This window comes from Lasiosphaeria miniovina (genome assembly GCF_030549165.1).
Source record: "Lasiosphaeria miniovina strain SMH2392-1A chromosome Unknown B0T26scaffold_2, whole genome shotgun sequence".
NCBI classification, from domain to species: Eukaryota; Fungi; Ascomycota; class Sordariomycetes; order Sordariales; family Lasiosphaeriaceae; genus Lasiosphaeria; species Lasiosphaeria miniovina.
Genome location: NW_026848221.1, coordinates 4931701 through 4954605, shown reverse-complemented (window position 1 = coordinate 4954605; position 22905 = coordinate 4931701). Strand labels below are relative to the sequence as shown.

The 22905-nt window shown below is 57.1% G+C and overlaps 5 protein-coding genes and 1 non-coding gene across 6 annotated transcripts; all 6 read left to right on the top strand.

The window, feature by feature from the left end:
* Nucleotides 1-2806: 2806 nt before the first annotated feature.
* B0T26DRAFT_627692 (carbon-nitrogen hydrolase) lies at nt 2807-3833 on the top strand (the record flags this gene model as incomplete). The annotated part of the gene is made up of 3 exons (XM_060436210.1): nt 2807-2951; nt 3043-3382; nt 3452-3833. Coding segments are annotated over 3 exons (867 nt in total), but the record flags the coding sequence as incomplete, so codon positions are not given.
* A 3988-nt stretch (nt 3834-7821) lies between these two features.
* Nucleotides 7822-8819, top strand: B0T26DRAFT_163560 (uncharacterized protein). Its single transcript, XM_060433514.1, has one exon. The coding sequence runs from the start codon at nt 7944-7946 to the stop codon at nt 8556-8558; it is 615 nt and encodes a 204-aa protein (XP_060301065.1). The 5' UTR covers nt 7822-7943; the 3' UTR covers nt 8559-8819.
* A 1452-nt stretch (nt 8820-10271) lies between these two features.
* Nucleotides 10272-12318, top strand: B0T26DRAFT_163552 (uncharacterized protein). Its single transcript, XM_060433513.1, has 3 exons — nt 10272-10841; nt 10931-11003; nt 11133-12318. The coding sequence occupies exons 1-3, from the start codon at nt 10553-10555 to the stop codon at nt 12268-12270; spliced, it is 1500 nt and encodes a 499-aa protein (XP_060301064.1). The 5' UTR covers nt 10272-10552; the 3' UTR covers nt 12271-12318.
* Nucleotides 12319-13205: 887 nt separating this feature from the next.
* Nucleotides 13206-15595, top strand: B0T26DRAFT_697223 (centromere/microtubule binding protein CBF5). Its single transcript, XM_060441384.1, has 6 exons — nt 13206-13678; nt 13775-13833; nt 13923-13978; nt 14040-14644; nt 14708-14772; nt 14829-15595. The coding sequence occupies exons 1-6, from the start codon at nt 13493-13495 to the stop codon at nt 15271-15273; spliced, it is 1416 nt and encodes a 471-aa protein (XP_060301063.1). The 5' UTR covers nt 13206-13492; the 3' UTR covers nt 15274-15595.
* A 2328-nt stretch (nt 15596-17923) lies between these two features.
* B0T26DRAFT_738642 (glycosyl hydrolase family 43 protein) lies at nt 17924-19106 on the top strand (the record flags this gene model as incomplete). Its single annotated transcript, XM_060443612.1, has 3 exons — nt 17924-17957; nt 18066-18927; nt 19049-19106. The coding sequence occupies 3 exons, from the start codon at nt 17924-17926 to the stop codon at nt 19104-19106; spliced, it is 954 nt and encodes a 317-aa protein (XP_060301062.1).
* Nucleotides 19107-19403: 297 nt separating this feature from the next.
* On the top strand, nt 19404-19541 carry B0T26DRAFT_t70. The gene has a single exon. It is a non-coding gene; the product is annotated as a tRNA-Leu (tRNA).
* Nucleotides 19542-22905: the final 3364 nt, after the last annotated feature.

Sequence of the window (22905 nt, the reverse complement as noted above, 5' to 3'; positions counted from 1 at the left end):
AATCCATGTCTAGCCGACTCGATGGCGGCGCTTGCGCCCACCACTAAATCAAGCGCGGTGTGGCTCGGATCGTTTTATTGATGTTCTTTTGGAATTCGAGATCGTCGACGACACCACCAGCACCAGCAGCAGATCGTGGCAACCGCCTGAGGTGTACACCACCTCACTCACACTGCGCGATCTCACCTCCTAATCTCCACAACAACAGCGCGCTTAACGGGCGTAGATGACGATGGCGGCTGTGGCTGCGGCAAAGAGCCGCGTGGTCTTGACACACACAACGTCTTGTTGGGGCGGGAGTTGAAGGCTTGGCAGGGCGGTTGTTTTCTGTTCCGATCTCCCCTTGTCGATCCAACTTTTTTAGTTTACACGCGTAGAATTCCGGATTCCCGGGACGTGGTGATTCCTCTTGCATTGCCATTGCCAAGACGTCGATGAGGGGGGCTGCTGGACAAGCGCACTCGAGATTTCGAGTGTTGGCACCATGTACAAAGGCTAGCTGGTGTTCCGTACATGCCTTTGCGACTTATAGCGGTCGAGGTTGGCCGCATTCTCTCGACGACACTCGGACGAAGAGGGATCGATTACGAAGGATGTACAGAGTAGATAAGTGAAAAGATGAGATGATGGACCCGATGCCAAGCTTCTTCCCGCGCCCCGCAATCTCATGTCGGAGCCAGCCGAACAGTGCAAGTCTGCGAAACAAGCACACAGTGGAGACTCACCTCTGAGATAAACGCTTTACGAAGATCAACAAGCTTGTTTGGTTGCTTTCAGACAACGTTGGGGGCCACTGGCAGCGTTTGCCCAACTAACTGAAGTTACACCATTCTAGAGGAGAAATCCATTGGTTGCTGGCACTAAGGACCGCCTAAGAGGGCAGTAAGCTGACTTTGGAGACATCACAGGCCAGCGACGCCTTCAAATGCTGTCTTGGAACACTTCAGTGTTAGTTTATCATTGTGGTATGGTCATCGCAAGAACGCCGGGTGCTCAACCGTGGAGCGGTGAGGGAGGTGAATTGCAAGTTCAAAATCCCCAGAGGCTCGGATCGAAGTGCACGTGAGCACCACCTTACCTAACAACCGAATCCGCTCCCGTCACTTCAAGCTTTTCCCTTTCGAGATGGAACCACTTGCAGGTCGCCCTCGGGGCAGATGATGACGAGATAGCGCAGGGGACGATTGTAGCTGGACGACACCTGCGTGGCGGCTCACCCGTCACACCACACATGGCTTCCCGTGCAGCCAGTCAGATTTGCAGCTAAACTTTGTTTGGGTAGCACGATTGCCTCGGCCATCCAATCGCAGGAGAGATGGTCCACGGGAGAGACGAGGTCATTGGACGCGGAGTCGGCTCCAGTTGCTAGACTGCAGGCGTCCAAAGGCGCGTAAATTTCTCTCGTGGGCGGGGGCTCCCACTCCCACAACGCTCCAATTGGCACGAGTATTTCGCCATCCCGCAGTCCCCAAGATCTGGGGAAGCTAAAGACGGAATGGATCTCAGTTTCGCCAAAAAGGTTGTTTGTTTCCTTGTGCAAAACCCCACGGAATTCACATCGCTCCCGAGCCGTTTATTACCGAGAATGTTGATGGAATTATAACGTCTACCTACCTACACCACGTGGAATGAGCGCACCTTTAGCCGAGCGCACTGTGGGAAAGGGAGCGAAAAGCGAAGATCAGAGACTCCCCATCACATGAGGTGCATGAGGTTCGGGAACTCTTCGATTTTGGTCGGGGGGTCGACGTATTAAACGCGAGCGCAGCTTCGCGAATGACCTGACCCGAGTTTGGTGGTGGTGGTGGTGCGGCCCCTGGGCCCCCAACTCCAACCCCAACCCCAACTGGACAAGCAAACAGATGCGACGATCGGGCACGAGAAGGGCAACAATCTTGGGCAGACGGACAGAGGGCACGTCGGGCGCCTGGCCGCATGAATGAATCCGGGCTCTGAAGACGTCTCGAGTTGTCGACCGTCTTGCCGGCGCGCCTTTTAAATATTACTGCCCATTGCCTACCAGCAGCAGCAACCTGCCCGGGCAGAGACGAGGTAGGTTGAGGGTGAGCGTGAGATGCTCTCTGGTGGGGGATCCCAACCCCTGAATGAGTGGAGGAGGGCGCTATGTTAGTTACCTGTGCTGTGGTTCAACGGGGGCGGCGGGGTCCCCTGCGAGTTGCGAATGAGCATCAATGCCATGTCCGCTCTCACCAGCAGCCCGGCGCTTAGGGGTCCGACGTTGTTGGTTGGGTTGGGCGTTTCCTCCCCCGGCCTCCCGTTCTCTGCCCACTGTGGGGGAGGGCTACCCCACGGACTCGCAGCATCCTGCCCTGCCCGTGACCCCCCCGGCCAGGCCAGACCATGGCTGAGGGAGGAGAAACCTCGAAACAACTACCGTCTGCTACCCTTCCAGCCTTACGAGAAGAAATTGTCTATTATTGCTATTGTCGTCGTCGTCGTCGTCGTCGCTGTTGTCGCCGTCGTGTGCTTGTTGACGTCCTTTTATCTCGAGCTGAGGAGAAACGGGGAGAGGGTGTTGAGGTTAGGTGCAGTGTTGTCTTGTGTTGCTTCCTTTGTTGCTGGACAGAACGAACCCCGACATTCATGATGGCTACTGCGCATGAACTCTACTGAGTCCGATCAGGCCCGACGAACAACCTGATCAGACTGCCCTTTTGCCCAGCCCAGCCCAGCCCTCGTCTCGATCCGTGAGAAGCAGAGACTCCTCCCGGTGTGAGGGCTATCATTCGAACCTACGACGACATTTACCTCGGCACTATTATCCCGCCCGCCCGTCCAAGACAGGATGAAGATCGCTTGTTTGCAGTTTGCGCCACAGGTCGGCGATGTCGACAACAACCTCAACCGTGCCGATGCCATCCTCAGCAGAGCCGGCGCCGACGATCTCGAGGGCCTTGACCTGCTCGTGCTCCCAGAACTTGCCTTTAGCGGTAGGGATCCCTCGCTGATCTGGACGAGGACGTGGACGTGGACATGGACACGGACATGGATGGGCGCTTTGCTGACATGCCACGCGCGCAGGCTACAACTTCAAGTCGCTGCAGCACATCACCCCCTTCCTAGAGTACCCGGGGTCCGGCATCAGCTCGCTCTGGGCCCGAACAACGGCCCTCAAGTACGACTGCGCCGTCATCGTTGGCTACCCGGAAAAGGTCGACGTCACCGCCCACTGGCCAGCCTCGCCCGAGTACTACAACTCGTCCTTTATCGTCAACGGCGACGGCGAGACCATTGGCAACTACAGAAAGTCTTTCCTGTACCACACGGACGAGACGTGGGCCTTAGAGGGCAGGGATGGCTTCTTCTCGGGCCAGATCCCCGGCATGGGCAACGCCGCCCTCGGCATCTGCATGGACCTCAAGTGCGCTCCTCTCCCGCCCCACGCTTGCGATAAACCAATTGACTAACTGACTGACTTGCAAAACTACAGCCCCTGCAGCTTCGAGACGCCGTGGAATGCGTTCGAGTTTGGCTTCCACATCCTCGAGGTCGAGGCAAACGTCGTAATCCTGACCATGGCCTGGCAAACAAGTCAGGACACGCGCCTATTCAGCCGCCGGCCACAGGAACCTGATCTCCAGATGCTCGTCTACTGGGTACAGCGCCTCGAGCCCGTCATTCGCGCGGAAAGAGAAGAGGAAATCATCGTCATCTTCTGCAACCGGACCGGGGCTGAAGACGACGTCATGTACGCCGGCACCAGCGCCGTCATTGGCATCAAAGGGGGCGAGGTCTTTCTCTACGGCCTTCTGGGCCGCGGAGTAAAAGAGCTTCTTGTAGTCGACACCGACGCCGCACCCATCAGCAAGCTGACTGATGTTGGTGGTATCGAGTTCGAGTCCACCTCGCACCCGGAGGAGACGGCATCCGACCTCGCGAGCAACGGACCGGAGACAGATGGCCGCCACCCCGCGGCCGCCGGAGCCGGAGCCGGAGCCGGCAACGCGTCGCCTACAGAGAATAGGTCGCGCCAGCCAAACGGACACGACTTCCCAAGGCCCAAGTCTCGGCTAGGGTCCCGGCCGTCGCCTTCGGCTCTGAGAGACGAGCCGAAGCTGCTGCCCAAGCTACAGATCCCGGTTACCCCATACCTTGACGGCCTGATGTCGGCCGGCAGCGGCATGTCGGACATCATTGAAAGTCCTGACGATCACAGCCCACTGGCTCTTGTGCGGCACGAGCCAAAATCCAGGGGGCAGATACCGGTGCCACCGTCGCCGTGGAGATTCAACAAGAAACCAAGCACGTATCCCTCCGACGCGGCAAAGCCCCAGGTCTTTGGAGGAAGCGTGTCCATCACGCCCATCGAAGCAGTGCCTCCCGTGTCGATCATGTCGCCGCTGCGAAAGTCTTATTTCTGGAACCCCAACCAGGCGCGCACGCCGCCTCCGGCCGCCGAGAGGACGCAGCAAGGCGGTCGTGACTCACGGGGACCATCAGAGTTCGATTCCGCGCCGCTCGCAGACCACCCGCTCTACCGCACCCGCTACTCTCCCGTCTCGCCCAGGCCCCTTATAGACACTCTGAACGGCGCAATAGAACAGCACCACCCGGAACCGGGGCGAGACTACTCAGACGACCATTCAGACATAGAGCTGAGCCACTCGGAAACAGACGAAGCCTATTCAGGAGCAGAGCAAGCGCACGATCACGAGCAGGACCACGACCACGACCACGACCACGACCACGACCACGACCAAGACAACGAGCATGAAGACGGCGACAGCGCATCCTTTCAAGACTGGGACGAGCTGGATGCAGTCCTTGAGAGCCTGAAGAGCCTGCGGACCGATGCCGAGCGACGTCCCGGCTCGGCATTTGACCGGGGGCCGCAGGTGGCGGCGACGCCGCCGCCGCCATACGAGCCGACCGAGAGTCCCTGCCCAGACAGGCCGAGCTCGCCCAAGTCGCGCAACGTATCGCGCAACACGAGCCGCCAGCCGGCAACCCCACTGTCTGACCCCGTCGCTGGCGAGCGCGAGACGAGCCTCTCGCGCGCCTCCATCATGGCCACCACAAGCCCGAGCCCCTTCCAAGGCGACTTCGACTTCTTGGACTCGTCCCAGCAGCAGCACGCGATGATCCCCATCTCGGCCAGCCCGAGCGTGTACGGCGGCCGCCGGAGCTCGCAGGACTCGGGCGGCGGCGGCGGCGGCGCGGGGGGCGTAATCGCCCGGCCCGCGAGCCGGTTCGGCCACCGCATAGGCGGCGGCAGCAAGGCGCCGCCGGCTGCCGGGGGGATGCGAATCTCGTCCTTAATCGGCAGCCACGGGAGGAGCAGGTCCCTGCCGGGCGCCGAGCAGGGCAAGCCGGGCCTCCGGAGCGTGAGCGTGCAGCCCGCCGGCGAAGAGCGCGGCGGCCGCGGCGTCGTCGGCCGCCCCCGCCAGCGGTCGCTGCTGAGACACGCCATCTCGAGCTCGGCCGAGCCCGACGACAACAAGCCCGATGCTGCAGATGATGACAACGACAATGACCCTAGGTCTCGGAAAGGGCTGTACCGCAAGCTCGAGGCTAGCAATAGCGACAGCAGCGAGCCGAGGCCGCGGAACGTGAGCCGCGGGCGCCAGCCGGCGGCCCGCGGGACGTCGGTCGAGCGGTCGACCTCGGTGGGGCCGACGCGCAGCCAGGTCTCGCGGCGGCGGTCGTCGGTGGCGTCGCGGGCGCCGTCGGTGCCGATCCGGCAGGCCAACGACCTGTTCTTTGACGTGGCTGTCAGCAGCCCCATCAACAACTACAACATCAACAACAACAACAATTCCGGCATGGAGCTGCAAGGCCTCGGCAACATCGACCTGGGCGCGCTGCAGCTGTCGCCCGACGACGAGCTGGTCGGCAGCATCACGCGCATCTCGCCGCACTGCCCGCGCCACGGCGTCAACTCGCCGCGCAACAACATGCGCCGCGTCGTCCGCACCGCCACGCTTCTCGACGGCGATGACGACGACGAGGATATCTACTTTGCCGACGGCAGCCTCCTTGACGGCAGCCTCCTCGACGGCAGCATCATCATCATGGACGACGTCGGCAGCCCACCACCGCCACCGCAGCAGCAGCAGCAGCAGCGCCTCCCGCCGCCGCCCCTGCTGCCAACCTCTCCGGCCTCCTTCTTCACCTCCGTCCTCTCGCCCGTGCCCCCCTCGGCCACCTCCACGCTGGCCAACAGCCCCGGCCCTCTGACCCCGCGCTTCGAGTCGCTCGTGCCCGCGCTCGTGGCGCCCGCGTCTGCCGAGGACCTTGGTAGTCTGCTAGGCGGCGGCGGCGGCGGTCTAGGTCTAGGTCTGGCGCTTAAGCAGCACCAGCATCAGCAGGAGCAGAGTAGTAAGGATGGTGACCAGCACCAGCACCAGCACGGTAGTAGACTGGTTTGGTGAGGCGACTCCAAAACATGAAAACATATGACGACGGTGCAATGTCTTTTTTTTCTCTTTCTTCGTTGTATTTCCCGTGTCCGCGTTATAACGTTTTCCTGTTCTTCGTTGGTTCTACCGTCGTATCTTACTTGCCATGCCGTCCGTCCCATGGGATGGGCGCGGACTCGGGAGGGAGGCGTATTTTATTTTTTGTTTGTTTGTTTCCAACCGTTTCCGCGTACCTACCGATCATAACTGCCTGCCTTGCATGGGATGGTATGGTATGTACCCCCCTACCTCATGTATGTACGGATGCATCGGCTGAGCACCACTGCTAGCACCACGCCCCCGCTATGGATGGCATAGCATAGCATGGCTGGCCTGGGAATGATGATGTATGATGAAGAACAGCCCTGAGCTGTTTTGGTCTTTTTTCTTCTTCTGAGTGGGGGCGAGGCGAGACGAGAGTACGGAGCCATGACGCAGAGAACGTACCTACGCATGTCTGTACATACAAACAAACAAACATACTTGGATAGCAGCAGCAGAGACCGCCGCGGTCGAGGTTGTCTAATCTGGATATCAGGTAGGCAGGTTGGATGAAGAGAGGTAGGCCGGTGAGGACGGCGGATAGATGGATGATAAAGGCAGAATAAACGAGGAAAACAATGATGATTTTTTTTGTTTAACTTTATCCAGTTTGTCTCGTGATGAGAACGTAGAGGGGCGAGCCTGAACTCTCTTTGCCTCTCTGGCTTCTTTATCCAATACATCTGGGAATACACGCAAAGACTGAACTCGCAGACAGGCGGCGCGGTGATTTGCCTCTCCCCCTTTTCTGCTCTTGCTGCACTTGTCTATGCGCAGGATCTATCGCTCACTCACGCCCTGCTAGTCACGGAACAAAGAGAACATTTGGGCTTCATGGATGTGATACCTATCCCCGTGTCAGGAAAACGAGGAGACAGCCATGCTCTGGGCGGCGGCCCTCTCCGAACGGCATGGGATGGCATGGGATGGGTACCGTACCATATGGCGAGGGGGGAGCCATCTTTCCAGGGGGGTGAGCGTGTGGGTGGGTGCAGTAGCGGACCTGACAGGAAGGGAAAAGGGGCATCGCCATGCATGTTGTCTTTGCCGCTGAGGGTTTTTGCCTATTACAGTTCTTACATTGCAATAACATGCATCGCGCCGTGCATGTGGTAGCCATACACACACACGCACGCACACGCACGCGGTGTGACGTTGGCGTCGAGGAGGCTCCGCGAGGAGGACGAGGTAATAGCATGCAAGCGCTGAATCTACTCGATCCGCTCGCTTGGCCGTGACTACTACCAGGTATGGAATGTGTTTCGAGCGAGTTTTGCAGCAGCCGGGGATCGCATCTCTTTGTTGAGCCCCCGTGAGCGTCATCACACATGATTTCCAGGGGAAAGAGTCGAGAACGTCGAGAACGTCCAAGGGAGAGCAACAAAAAAGGAGAAAGCGGACCCGGTGGTTTGGGTTGCCGCCCGCCTGCCCGCCTCCACCGACCCGAAGTGGAGGGAAAAAGTATTGTGTTCTGCCAGGCACATGGCGCCCGGCGCTATGCTATGCCGTGTGGTTGGCTGTCCGTTCCCAACACCTGGGCTCTGTATCGTGTACATTACATTACCTTTTGGGAAGAGAGTTGGTCCGGCACCTTTTCGGATTCTGCTAGCTGGCGTTGCAATAGGTAACCACCACCACGGTCGACCGACGGTGGAGTCAGCAATCAATGCTCCGTCCTCCATTCTCCATTCTCCATCCCCTTCCCGCACCCAAAGCAAGGAAAGCCCGTTGGCAATAAGACGTCCCAGGGGCGCTAAATACAGGGCCGCAAAGCTCGATCATAATACAACGTTGGCCGTGTTCGGCATGCATTGTGTGGAGATGATCAATAGAGCCAAGATTATTACTCTGCACAGAGAGATGATGCCATGGCAGCCGCAGTCGCCGTCGGCCAGTTGCAACTTTGTAATGACGGCATGCAGATGCTCGGCGCGTCGGTTGGTCCAGGCTCTCGGGACAATAACCTTAGCCCTCGACTCAACGCAACGCCCTCTCCAGGCGCGAGAATCCTGCGCTCGGGAGGCTCCGAGGGGCGAGGTAGGACGAGGAGAGCATGATGATGACATGATGCGGTCAATCTTTCGTTCGCTCTTTTGATGCTGCCTTGGTCGTATTGTTGCTTGCGTATTGTTGCCCGTATTCCGCCGTCAGTCTCTCGGATTCGATTCGATGCACATGGAGTGGGCAAGACACCGCCAGAGCGCGGCCACTCACACCAGAGTCCAGACCTACGACGGATACACGTATAGCATGGATGGACCCGACGCCTATCTGAGCCTCTGGTTATCGCATCGCCTCTCTGCAAGATATAGGCTAACAACCAAGTTCATAGCGATCAGCAACGAGGTGGGGTAGAGCTAATGTTGTGCGACCAAACGTCGTCTCGAACTTGGCAAGTTCTGCCAGCCAGGCACGGTGCAATGTCCTGGAGCGCACGGCAGTCCTTGGCGGGTTCGTCTAGACGCACACAGGCTACAGCAAAATCCCGCCAGTTGGGCATCTCAGAAGTCGGGGTGCCTGAGGACGGGCGCTGACGACCAACAACTGGTGAGGTGCATGAAGTTGGAGAGATGAGAGGCTTGACATTTGGGTGGATTTCTCACCTTCGCGTGCGACGGCATGGCAGTGATGGCACGCCAGTGGAGAAAGAAAGTTGGGGGCGGCGGCTACCTTAGGCCAACGCGTTCACGTTGGCACTGGCAGCAGCGCATCACACCAGCGACTGGTTCAGTGGTTGGGGAGCTTGGGCTTGGGCTTGGGCTTAGGCGGGGCTTGGGCTTGGGGGGCACAACCACAGAGCAACACTCAGCTTGTCTCGTTTGGGCCACATCATGCGTCGCCGGCAAAGATGCGAGGGTCGGGAACCTGTAGCCGTCGCCAATCATGACGGCAGAATCCGGGTGGCCCGCTGGAAAGAGGTGAAGACCGGCAGGGGCCCTTGCAGCAAAAGGCCCATGCCCCGCTCTCACTGGCCAATGCGACTGAGCACATGCATGCCTAGCGGCATGGTTCCCGGTTCTTAGCGGCCGCGGGACTTTGCGTGTCGTCCATTGTCGATTGTCTTTTGCGGGAAGGTGGGGTGGAGGGCTGACGGGGAGAGAGGCCAAGAGAGGCGAGAGGGGCCAAATGCGCGGCACAAATGTACGGCGCAATTCAGACCCCAATATCACACCCCGTCCGTCCATCAATCACGCACACGCACACCGGGGAGGGCAGGGCGACGCTGCGAGCCATCGAGCACGCACGGCCTGATGGGCCCCGGCCCCCGCCACTCGGGGCTGGGCTGGCTTGCCAGCAGCGACCGCCCTTCTCGATAGGGCCGTTGTCTGGTTCCTGTATCCGGGCTGCACAGTACGGCGCATTCCCTCTCTGTTGTCAATCTGTAACCCGCCTCATATGCTTTGCAGTGATTCATATGTACAAGACAGGAGCAGTGCCGCACCCACGATACTTGGTACATACATACCTACTCGTGTACATGGTGTGCACGACACTCAGCGCGCGATCTCGACAGTCTGCACTGTATTAGTCCCGCTGTGCACGCTGCCCCCTTCCCGTCACTGTCACATTCTTCCATCACCACCAGTCTGCTGAGGTGCCCCGTCTCCGGCTCTCCGCTCTCTCTGTCGCCCTGCAGATTCTGCAAACATCACTTCCAACGTGCGCGCTTACTCGAACTTTTGCCTCGATCATTTCGGACAAGGTATCCGTAGAACCAACACGGTCTGTCTGTCGCGATACTTCATATAACAACCTCTGTCGTCCGACTGCCGCTATCACGACTTTAGCGGCCGAGGTTCGAACACTAGCTGTCTCTATATTGAACAGGTTCCTGCGGGCGACCACGTATCATTATCATGGTTTTGTCGTGCAGCATCTCTGTGCGGTGGTGATAAGCGTCTCGAAGCTTCATCCTTTGGACCCCAGCCGGCACCAGCATCCCTCATAAGCCGCAAAATCCTAACAAGAAGGAATTTGCTTGTGCGGGATAGCTCAGGTCATCTTCACACCCTCTCATCCCGCTGCCACACCTTAGCCCGGGGACGGCGAACCGTCGACAGCGCAGACCGAAGGCCCGAAAGACACCAAAGATGGGCCGCACCGTAACAATGCGGAATTCCGCGATTCGTGCCCTGGCCCTTGTGTGCGGCTTCACCTCGCTGGCAGACACCCTGCTGGTCGCGCCTGGGTCGCCCTGTGCGTCCGTGTGCGGCAACGAGCTGTCGTCGACATCGCCCGACGAGATAGTCTGCAACGACTCCGGCTACAAGACGACCACCGCCGGCTCCGTCTGGCAGCAATGTATCACTTGCCAGCTCACCAGCGCCTACTACACCCAAAAGAACAACAAGAACGACACCGACCTCAACTCGCTGCTATGTACGTGTGCTTCCCTCGCGACTCTTTTCTTCCCCCTTTTGCTTTTAGCTGCCGAGTCCAACGAACGAGCTGACGCTCAATGCTCCCAGACAACCTCCGCTTCAATGTAGATGAATGCCTCTTCAAAGGCGGCTTCGAAGAGGTCGGACCATGTATCACATCGTAAGTCGGAATCAAAGTTTTTATAGTCATGATGATGCCATAGGCTTTTCCTAGCCTTTCTTTTCCCCGCCCTCCTTCCCTCCCCCTGCGATGTGGCTCGAATCCTTCGGCTAACTCCCGGCGCCTCAGCACTGCATGCGGACCGCTCCTGGATGCTGTCGAGTACGGCAACTTCACCACGAGCGTCGGCACCTATGACTACTGTAAAAATTGGGAGATGTTCCAGGAGCCCAAATGTACGGGATGCCTCCAGCCTTCCGGCTTTTATCTGTACAACTATGTCACGGTGCTCGAGGCAGCCTGCGAGCAACAGCCTCCCGCCGGCACTGTTCTCTCCCTCCAGGGCGGCCTCTTCAGTAACCAGCCCGTGGTCATCACGACCCCGGCTCCAACCTACAGCATGGCGCCCGCCCCCGACTTTGGGCCCGTGTCTCTCGGCGCCCGCGTCGGCATCGCCTTTGGCGCCCTGGCCTTTATCCTCGCCCTGCTCGGATGCTGTGTCGTTTGCAACGGCAAGCGCCGGCGCCGCGCCTTTCTGCGCGAACTGGAAAAGCGCCACGCCCAACAGGGTTGGCCGAACCCCAACAACCAGTTCGCAACCGTCGGCGGTGCCGGCGGCGAGATGTTTGAGACTCCTGTCAGCCAAAAGGCTCTGCGCAACTGGGACGAGAGCCCCATCAGCGCGGGTACCGAGCGGACACTGCCCCGCTACTTCAGCCCGTACCAGAGCCAGTACAGCAGCCCGATCAGCGCCGGCGACGGCGGCCCCAGCGCCGCGGCCAACGCGAACTGGCCGGCATTATCGCCGCAACACCTCACCCAGCTCATGCAGGAGCAGCAGCAGCAGCAGCAGCAGATGTCGGCGCACGGGACGCCGCCGCCGTCATTCTCCCAGTGGCCCAACACGGCCCAGGAGAAGCTCATGATACAGATGCAGCACCACGAGAGGCGGCAGAACGAGATCGCAATCGGCATCGCCCTCGGCGGCGACGAGGCCAGCCTGCGGTCCAAGCCGTCCAACAACAGCATCAACAACAGCAACGGCTACCCGATCGAAAACAAGGGCAAGGACCGCGACGAGATGTACGAGATGACCGCAGTCGAGAGCCCGTACAACGGCAGCAGCGACACCGACCGCTACAGGATGCCCGCCGCGCCCGATACCCCCGTGCTCCACCACCCCGGCTACGGGAGGCAGCACGGCTCGCGGCCCGGCACCGGCAGCTCGGGCGGGAGGAACATTTCTAGAAGCGGCAGCGCGTTATAACACGACTCCAAGGAGCTGTGTGCCCTCGTCTTTAAGCGGCAGTCCTGAGCAGAGATGCTCTCTCCACACATTTTCAGCGGCTCGGTACTGGTTTCTTTATTTTTCTTTGTCGTCTCTACTGATATATATAATACCCGGATTTTTTTTTGGTGTTGGGAAGGATACCCGAGGCGATTTTGGTCTCGTGGCGGGAAGTAAAGTGGAAATGCCCACTACGTTCGTATTTCCCTCTCTTTTGCGTCTTGCATTTTGGATAGGAAGGCGGTGACCAACCAGCCAGGGGAGACGAGGAAGTGGAAGGGGGGAGGGAAAGGGGCCGAGGTCATATGGGCCATATTTCCAAGGCATATCTCTAGCGTCCTTCTTCTCGTGAATAGACGGCTAGGACGGGGGCACTGCAGCAGACTCCAGCTATGGTCTCTGTGGACGGGTTTTTTGTCACTGGTCCACTGAGGGAGAGCTGTCTAGTTAAAGCTACCTACCTTGTCTGTCTCACTTAATTACGAAGCCGCATCTCACTCAGTTCAACAATGGTCTCTCGAGATGCACTTGATCAGGTGACAATGCCGCCGCAACTGTTCTATGGCCCTAACAGGTCGAAAGAAGGTGCTGATTGCCCACCTTATTGCCGTGCCATAATTGTGCGTGGGTGGTGAGTGGAAGTACGGATACGTCATGTTCTTGTTCTCGCGGATTGAGTGATAGGGTGAAACCAATGCAAGCCTGCCAGGTGCGGATGCCGTGGTCTGTCATTGTGTTCTCTGCTGTGCGACTTGGATTTTGAACCGGGGAAGTGAGGTGGTTGAGTTTGAACCTTTTAGGTACTGTTCCCTATTGCCCAATTGCTCGTCTCTTGGCGTGCGAGAAGTGATTCAATTTTCACGTGAGGGAGCTCTCCACAATAGGTTAGCCAGCCCCACTTTGACTTATCAGGCCTTACCCCACACTGCCCTTTCGATCCGCAAAAATTTCGGGAGAGCTTATTTTTTTTTTTCGAACAACGCCTTTTTTACCTTCGAGAAGGCGAAGAAAAAAACACAAGGCACACAAATCGCGAGAAGGACCCTCGCGAAAACAAAGAACGTCGCACGCGTTGCCTCCGTCGCTCCTTGCCGTGTCTTGCACCTGCTTCGATCCTAGAAACCTCCCAAAGCTTCAATCCCAGTCCCACCCCAGGATCTAATATCTGGAAAGCGATCGAGCACACGAAAGAAGAAAAAAAATGGCCGACTTTGTCGTGAAGCCCGAGGCCGTCACGCCTGAGGTTGATACATCGGACTGGCCGCTGCTCTTAAAGAATTTCTCATCGCTCAGCATCCGTTCTTCAAAGTACACTCCGATTCCCGCCGGCTGCGCGCCGCTGAAGCGGGACATCAAGTCCTATGTGTCGAGCGGTGTGATCAACTTGGTTCGTACTCTTTCTTATCTGCTCGCCTTTCCTCGCGTCCCCGTCGATCGCTCGAAATAGGGCGCATGGCTGACTCTTTGGCATTGAATGATATAGGACAAGCCGTCGAACCCTTCTTCCCACGAGGTCGTCGCGTGGGTCAAGCGCATGCTTCGGTATGGCTTCCCCCCCATTGAGAATTCTGTCGCCCCTTTTCTACGCTCTAGAGCAGCAGGACTGATGGATCCTCTTTCTCAATACACAGTGTCGAAAAGACAGGCCACTCGGGTACTCTCGATCCCAAGGTTACAGGCTGCCTCAGTATGTTGCCCCATTGATGTCCCAGTAGACGGGGTTTGGACCGTTGCTGACCTGGATTCAGTCGTCTGCGTTGACCGCGCAACACGTCTGGTAAAGGCCCAGCAAGGTGCAGGCAAGGAGTACGTGTGCTGCATCCGTTTCCACGACACCATCCCCGGCGGCGAGACGGCATTTGTTCAGGCTCTCGAGACCCTTGGGGGTGCCCTGTTCCAGCGCCCGCCCCTCATCTCTGCTGTCAAGCGACAGCTCCGCATTCGCTCCATCTACAAGAGCAAGCCCATTGAGTTCGACAATGAGCGGCACTTGGCTGTCTTTTGGGTCTCCTGCGAGGCCGGAACTTACATCCGGACGCTCTGCGTCCATCTTGGTCTCCTGCTCGGTGTCGGAGCCCACATGCAAGAGCTCCGCCGTGTCCGAAGTGGTGTGATGTCCGAGACCGACGGCAACCTTGTCACTCTGCACGATGTTCTGGATGCCCAGTGGCGGTACGACAACGGAGGCGATGAGTCGGCCCTCCGCAGAGTTATCCAGCCCCTGGAAACTCTTCTAGTCACCTATCCCCGGATTATTGTTAAAGATTCTGCGGTGAATGCTGTGTGCTACGGAGCCAAGCTGATGTTGCCTGGGCTTCTCCGATACGACCCTAATATCCAGCTTCATGACGAGGTATGTCCCTTTACTGTTGAGGCACTGGCTCTCAAACGGACACATTACTGACAAAACTTGTAGGTTGTTCTTACGACAACTAAGGGTGAGGCCATCGCTATCGCCATTGCCCAAATGGGACCTGCTGAGTATGTTTCTACCCCGTGCTGCGAGTTTTGCAGCTCATTAACTAACTCTGTCACAGGATGGCTACTTGCGATCACGGCACCGTTGCAAAGGTTAAGCGGTGTATCATGGAGCGTGACCTCTATCCCCGCAGGTGGGGGCTTGGTCCCGTTGCCCTGGAGAAGAAGAAGATGAAGGCGGACGGAAAGCTGGACAAGTTTGGACGGCCCAACGACGCCACTCCTGCAAAATGGACCAAGGAATACAAGGACTACAACCCGCTTCCCGAGACTACGGACGCTGCGGCGGCGGCTGCGCCCGCCACGCCCGCTGTGCCTGAAAAGGCAGCGGAGAAGGTAGCACAGCCGTCTCCTGCCAAGGCGGCAGAGGAGAACGACAAGAAGCGGAAGAAGCACGACGGCGAGACGGCGGAGGAGAAGGCCGAGCGCAAGCGTCTCAAGAAGGAGAAGAAGGCCAAGCGGGCGTCGATGGGTGGGAAGGCTGATAACGATGACAGTGATTGAGAGACATGAAGAATGACGTTTTGTATTCCATTCTTGTTCCGTCTCTCTCCTCTCTATTTCTAGTGTTTTTGTTTTTTTCGGTTATCGGGGCTTTCCTCTTGTGTCTCCGAGAGGTTGGACTGCAACGGGCGTTTTTTTCTGGCGGGGAAAACGGCGTTACGCATGGGCTTGGCTGGGCGTATTGAAATGCAAATGAGGCACTCTTCTGTTTTATGGTTTGGCAAGTGTGTTTAAGTGTGTGTGTGTGTGTGTGTGTGTGTGTGTATGTGTATGGATGGACGTAGTATTCGTACATACTTCCCTAGCCAGAAGGAGATGTCTCTGTTGGATTTGATGACAAGACATGGTCTGCTTTGTGTGTGTGGTTCTTTCTCTATCTGTGCTATGGCGCTGCAGACTAGCTCACTGCAGTTGGCTCACGGCACGGCCCTGATCATCAGCACGGCCATGGCGGAATCCCACACGGCCTTGGCATGCCGTGCTTTCTTTTTCCCCTTCGGCATTACTTCGTAAGCAAGGTAGTTGCTAGGTATATCATATTTAGGTATGTAGGTAGGTAAGTGTCTGCCGCTTTTCGCTCGGATCAGTCTCGAGATGGAAAAGAGACTGCCTCTCCGTTGCCGGAGTTGGAGCGGCGACTTGCATATGGGATTACCTATTATTTGAGTGAGTGGGTGAGTGAGCGTGCTTCTCGGAGGCTGGGAGTTGTGTGTTTGTGCTGTGTATCTTGGCGTAGGTAATAAGCTGGCTGTCTGGATCGGTATGCACAGGAGGCGAGGTGAGGTCGAGGCATGCTTCGCTTCCTCTCTGTGTGTACGTGTGTATGACCAGGTCTATTCTAGTCCAAAACCTGTCTTTCACTTGTTTCCTTTCTTTTTTTTTTTTGGTATCCATCTGGCAGACAGACAGACACATTACGTTGAGGAGGGTGGCTGACTATAAGGGCAAGATTAGCAAGGTAAGGTAGTTTTAGATTGTCCCGAGAGGTGCATCCGTCTAGCCCGTAGCTTCACGTCCAAGCAAGCACTTTGTCTCCCAAGTCTTGCTGGCCTGTGTGCGTATGTGCAAGTTCCCTTGCAAGCGTGTGCGTCAGATTGAAAGGCGGGTTTGTATCTGGTAGGTTGTAAAATCGGGTGTTATTGTGGCACGCAGTCATAGCATAATGTGATATCCATGAAACGAAACAAGAACAGCCCCCAAAAGTGCGGAGGTTCCATGATGGCGATAAATATCTGTTTTTGGGGAAGTCACAGCTGGCTGGGTGACTGGCTTTTATGCAATGCGCTTTCCATGCTGGGTGAAGTGAGCAACTACAACCACCGTTCCTTCCATTTTGGGCAGTATGGGCATGTATTATGCGCCGACAAGTTCAGCCAGAGCAAAGCGAGCAGGCATTATATCTCTGACTATAACTAATCGCCAGCGGCAGCAGTATTATTATCATGTTGTCTTCGGAGCGGCAAACACTTCGCAACCTTGTCTCAATTCTTTACCTTTCTAACCAAACTCTAAAATGCCCATGCCATGCCACCGAGCAAGGCAAGGCTTGCGCTCCTCGGGGATCTTGCAATTCGTCTCTTTCTCTCGTGGTCGGAAAGAGAAGAGATCCATGTATACTTCTATCGCTTTGGTCGGTCTGCTCTCGTCCCGTGGCGGACGGACGGGCAGGCGGTCTCGCTATGAGACCTTGGAAAGAAGGTTTGAGAAAGTGGGTATTCTGACATTTCCGCGCCCCATGCCATCATAAGAAATTAACTTCCAACGCCTTTTATTATTTTTTTCTTCCTTTTTTCCCACGTCGGTCACGGGCTTTGCCAGAGCGCGCGCATCGCGCGGCGTCGCTACTGCCGCACAACACCACACCCGACCATGCTCGGTAAGGTATGTATGTACTTGTTCATGCGGCTCTGTCGCGTGATGTCAAGCCCCGCCTTCAGGGAGCCAAACTTCGGTATTGCTAAAACTTTACCTTGTCAAAAAGCCCACTTCTTTACCAGAGGCTAGCCAACCAAAGATAACTTGGAGCTTGCCCCTCTCACTAACAATTGTTTCCCCTCGAATCCTTCAGCAGCTATTGGCTAGGAGCGTATTGAATTACCAAACTTGGTCAGGTGGGTTTTCACTTTTCAGCCATGACGAAGCTGAGGTATGTATGTACCTAGGTTCCGAGGCGGCGGCCGATGGGCTGCTGTGCTGTTAACTGTGCCCCCTTCTGATCTTCTTCTTCTTCTTTCCTTCTCTCACTGTCACTCTGTTCACTCTGTCACTCTATCTCTCTATCTTTCGATTCTTGCTGTCGTCCCGCCGACTGCGTGGTTGTGCTTGGTCGCAGGTAGACAGGCATACATAACATAGACACACGCTTTATAGGATTCTCTTGAGAGGGGGCAAACACTCCAAGACTTGTTCATCTTGATCCATCCTGCCTGCGATCGTCTCTATGTCCGAGACTGCTCCGAGGCATTCCTGTCTCGGCTTGTTTTTATATTACGCCTCTCAAAATATCCGTTGCCAGTCGCATTCGCCTTGGCTTGATCTGAGTTGGGCCTCGGGACTCTCTGGAAGCGGTGGGTGAAGAACTGCCTGGCCAGCGGGTTCTTGCCTGGACTCACTCAGGTAGGTCCAGTTTAGTGGTGCCCCTTTTTATTTCATGCAAACTACGCTGTCTGAGGGAAGACTGACGGGTGCTGCACGGGAGAGAAAAGACATCATGCGGCTCTTCCCAACCCTGTCACAGAACTTGGTTCTGGGGGAGTTGGTTCTGGGGGCTCTGGCCTTGAGCTTGGCAATAGCAAGCGGAGAGAAGACGGCGCTGATGAAGCACGACTTTCCCGACCCAAGCCTCATGCAGGACTCGGACGGGACGTGGTACTCGTTCGCGACGACCAGCGGCGGCAAGAATATACAGGCGGCGCGGGCGGATGCGCCGGGCGGCCCGTGGACGTACGTGGACCAGGACATGCTGCCGGACACGGGGGCGTGGACCACGGGGCGCAACTCGTGGGCGCCCGACGTGAGCCTGGTGGCGACGGGGCTGTACATCATGTACTACTCGGGCGAGCTGGGCAACAACAGCGCGCTGCACTGCGTCGGGACCGCCACGTCGTCGGCGCCGCTAGGGCCGTACACGGCGGCGCCGACGCCGCTGGCCTGCCCCGTCAGCCAGGGCGGCGCCATCGACCCGGCCGGCTTCGTCGACGCGGCGACGGGCCGGCGCTACGTCGTGTACAAGGTCGACGGCAACGCGCTGGGCCACGGCGGGTCGTGCAACAACGGCGTCGAGCCGTACGTGGCGACGCCCATCATGCTGCAGGAGGTGTCCGCGGACGACGGCGTCACGGCCGCCGGCGACCCCGTGCGCATTCTCGACCGGTCGACGACCCAGGACGGCCCGCTGGTCGAGGCGCCCAACCTCGCGCGCTCCAGCGATGGCACCTATGTGCTCTTCTATAGTAACCACTGTTGGGACACACCTGGGTACAGTATTAACTACGCCACCGCCTCGGCCGTCGCCGGCCCTTACACCAAGAGCGGCACGCCCTTGGTCGCCACGGGCGACTACAACTTGACGGCCCCAGGCGGCGCTACCAGCACCATCGGCGATGCGGCTGGCTCGCTGGTCTTCCACGCCAACTGCCCCCAGGGCCGCTGCCTGTTCGGCGCCCCCTTTTCCGTCAGCGGGTCGACAGTGCGCGTGTCCTCCCGGACTCTGGTTTCCCGCGACTATTTGTAGCAGTGGCCGGATATGTTGTCACGGTTGAAAGACTTTGCTCAGGGGTTCTATGGCAGTCGGTCACTCGACTGGCGTGTATGGCACAGTGTGCGGTAAATAATTAGTAAATAATCGACAGTACATGTATTTTCAAGAGACATAATTCGAACTTTGCCTATTAAAAAAATACCTCCTCCTCGTGCCATGCCCCCGTCGAAAAGAAACGGCTATGCCTGCACATGTAGTGGGTTCCGTTGACCAAGGCCACCCTTTTTTCTTTTAATATTTTTTTTCTCTGAGATCCACTCTGGGTCCTAGGGTTTGTGGTCTGTCCCTCCTTATAGGCGCGCACCAGGTACAATTCTCCATCAAAGTCGCACCGACTGACCACAATCAGTCAACGAGCAACACACCTCAGGGCAAGATGGCCGAGCGGTCTAAGGCGCCACGTTAAGGAATTCATCCCTTAATTCACGATTCCGAGGGGTTCCTGCCCCCTCGCCATCAACTGATCCCGTGGTCCGAAAGGGCGTGGGTTCGAATCCCACTCTTGTCACTGCATTTCTTTTTGCCAGCCCTTACGTGTATCTATCCGATGAACACTGGGTTGATTTGGTCTTCTTTTTTGTTCGTCTTTCATTTTCTCCTGGTACCCGCCCAATCACCCAATCTCTCTCCCTCGCGTTCCGAAGAGTCTTAACAGACTTTGTAGGCAGATACAAAGACCCTACAACTGTAGCAGAACACAAAACCATCACACTCATTCACGGTTTCATGCAGTGTTTTCACCTGCCAGGGGGGGCTCCTGACTGAACTTTAGCTTAGCTACCACAGCTACCACAGCTACCCCGAGGCGGCCGGCTCTGTGATGGCCCTCCCTTCTAGTGCTATAAGTCGGAAGAAGCCAACAACGCTAGGCCTCCTGTCTTTGGGCTAGCCATTTTGCAAGCAAGCAAGCGAGCCCGTGTGGTGTGTGCACGGAGTATTGGCCGCATCTGGCGACCCTCAGTTATTGCTGGTCTGGATGAACCCTGGTATCGGCCATGAAAGCTACGCGCCTGAGGTCACCCATCATCCACGCCGCGTCCAAACCCAATATCGTATCTCTTATTCTTTCGCATGGTTGGTCTCTTGCCTATTATTCCCATTGAAGGATTCTGCTACATACAAGCTTCTTGTTTCCCCAAGAAACCGGGACCGCCCTTCTTCGGATTATCCATACCACAAGCAGACATATCAAAAGAATAATGAGGTGGGGGCTGTAATATTGGATATGTGCGTCTGAGGCTAGAATAGAACAGAACCACCTGCAAGTGCAAACCAACAGCATCTGGCAACTCGATCAAGGCAAGTCTCGTCCGCGCGGACAAGGTCGCGTAAAATTCTGACCTCGTCATGCGACTCCACGGCGTAAAAGAGCTGCCGCGCATGTATCTGCTTTCTTTTGAGGTAGCTTTGTTGCTGTCTAGACCTCCTTGTGTGGGTGTTGTTCTAGTTTGGGTTGTTGTCAAAGTCGGCCCCCAATCTTGCCCGCCAAACGAGTGTTGTAGTTGCTGCACACTACAACACCACACCAATCGGGGGAGCTAACGACCGGAAGGAGCAGCGAGAAAGCGGGAGTTCCATTGGGGTTTTAGGAAGGATTTAACTCTCTCTCCTTCTCAAACGGGAACTTGCGGTGGCGGGACTTCTACGCCGCTGGTTCCTGCCGTTGAGATAAGGGCTATGCTATTTATGTGTTGCGGCGTAGGTATGGGGATTTGCGCCGCTCTGCACTTTGCAAGCTGTGAGATACTGTACGTGCCTGAGGTACTTGATCTGAATAGAGAGAGTATAGCCTTTGCTGGCTTAGCGAGAGAATGGAAGCGACGAGATGGGCGTAGGCATGTTTGCATCACCACCTCCTTACCTACCTACCCACCTGCCTACCTGCCTCCGCGCTTGAGAGAGCCAACAGCGCCGTGAGCGCAATACATGACTCGACAGAGGCCTCGTCGCCGCCGCGTTACACAGCCTCTTGTTGAGCATCGCAGGGCCTGTGGTGAGGGTTTTCGCCATCACCGAAGGAATCGTTGAAACCAACTTCCAGGTTACCACCACCACACACTGCTGCAGCCGTGTGTCCCGTGCCTGGGCAGGGCTGGGCATGGCAAGTTCCGGAAGCTTCTTTTCCCACAGCGTGCCATCGCTCCCTTGGCTTTTAGGCGCTGGGCCGCTGCTCAATTCATCAGAGACTGCAGCGCCTCAGCGGGTAAGTACTAAGAGAGAGAGTGTATTCCGTTAAAGGGCTCGCTGACCTAAACTGGACCTGGACTTGGCTGGGAAGCTACGAATGGAAGCTACGAATGGCTGCACATCGTCAGTCCCAAGCCGGTAGGTAATAAGAGGGCCGGCCAATCAGCGCGGGGGCGACCATGCCACTCCCGGCCTAGGCAGCTGCGTCTGGCTTGCATGTAAGCGCCCGCCCAAGGAAACACCACTCGGCCGCCGACCATTCAGCGACTTTGGCTCCGCGAAATAAGAAAACCGAAAACCGCCGTCTTGTTTTGTCCCCTAAACGCTGCGGAGGCCAGCCTGCGGGTTGCAGAGCATGAGCATGGGCCAGCAAGCAGCGCTCTACCCAAGCTGCTGGGACTCTCTTGTCCGCGTATGAAGGCAGAAGAGAGAACTAACGGGCCTCTCTGTGAGCCCGGCCTCGGCTGGATTGGCTTCCTCTTTGGTCGGACAGCTGCTGCAATCGTCTATCTCTCTGTCTGTACTTACAATACTGTGCGGTTCCACTGCAAGGTCAAACAAGGTGAGTTCACTGGGAAAGACCTGATTGAGAAGCAATAGCCGCATTCGCCAATTGCCTTAGCGGTTGTGGGGTGCCGTGCCCGCCCAAGCGCTCACCAGACGCCGTTCAACGGCGGTCCGGTCGTGATCGGTGCGGTGCAGTTGCTTGCAACGACAGATCTCTCTTCCCCGTCGGCCCACTACTGCCCGTCGCGCTAGCTAGAACATGCCACCACGAGCCTCAGATCGACTGACAGACGACAGACGACAGACAAGTTGAGCTGACCTTTTCTCTCTTAGCCGCATTCAGGTCGGGGCTGTATCCTTTTATTTAGCAACTACCTCAAAATCATTTTGCTGAACTGCTCCGAGCCCTTGACAGAGCCTTTGACAGAGCCGCGAGAAGCAGCGTGCCTGGTGACTTGACGAGACTGAGTCGATGTTGAGATTCCTGCACGGCATGTCCCGGTGGGATGGCGAGAAAGTCGACCGTGGGCGTAATCTTGATTGGCGCCTCCCCCACCCCAGCGTCGTTCTCTCGTCCATGGCCAGCGGCAGCAGCACATTCGTGATTGACACGCCGTCCGGATCCAGCACAAGCTCCTCCGCAATGGCAACCTACCCCCAATGCGGGCGGGCTTGGCTCTCGACCGTCACCTCCTGGTGGTGGTCCCCCTTGGGTCCCCCTTGTCCCTGGCAGTCATGGTGCGGCGCATCACACTCTAGCACACCACTCAGGCCGGCAATCGACTTGGCTCAGTGGCCAACCTTTACTGCGGGTTCTCCCTACCGCTTCGATAGTCGATAGAGCCGTATGCAGCTGCATCGGGAAATACTGTCGAGATGGGCGGCACGAGATTGGCCGCCCCAAGAGCTTACCACTCAACGAGTCCGTGCGGCACCGTGCTCGAGTCCGCTCTCTATGTTGTGTGACGCGGGCCCAGAGGAAACTTACATGTACCTCTGGCTTTCCCCCTCTTCTGCCGAGTCCAACATCGGCATTCTCGTCCATCATCTTTCCTTTGCCATTCTTAGTTGCTTCGGCTTCTTTCCTTCGTTTCTCTTCTCTTCTCCACCAAGACGCGGCAGGGCGGCGTTGACTTCGTTGTCCCCTGACCTGCTTTCCTATCTCTGGCCTTGGCTCT

Excerpts from the sequence above, each read along its gene's own strand:
- B0T26DRAFT_163560 (XM_060433514.1), top strand. The coding sequence starts at position 7,944 with ATGGCGCCCGGCGCTATGCTATGCCGTGTGGTTGGCTGTCCGTTCCCA.
- B0T26DRAFT_163552 (XM_060433513.1), top strand. The coding sequence starts at position 10,553 with ATGGGCCGCACCGTAACAATGCGGAATTCCGCGATTCGTGCCCTGGCC. Across the intron at positions 10,842-10,930 it reads CGACCTCAACTCGCTGCTAT|ACAACCTCCGCTTCAATGTA; the intron begins GTACGTGTGCTT and ends CAATGCTCCCAG. Across the intron at positions 11,004-11,132 it reads GTCGGACCATGTATCACATC|CACTGCATGCGGACCGCTCC; the intron begins GTAAGTCGGAAT and ends CCGGCGCCTCAG.
- B0T26DRAFT_697223 (XM_060441384.1), top strand. The coding sequence starts at position 13,493 with ATGGCCGACTTTGTCGTGAAGCCCGAGGCCGTCACGCCTGAGGTTGAT. Across the intron at positions 13,679-13,774 it reads CGAGCGGTGTGATCAACTTG|GACAAGCCGTCGAACCCTTC; the intron begins GTTCGTACTCTT and ends TGAATGATATAG. Across the intron at positions 13,834-13,922 it reads TGGGTCAAGCGCATGCTTCG|TGTCGAAAAGACAGGCCACT; the intron begins GTATGGCTTCCC and ends CTCAATACACAG.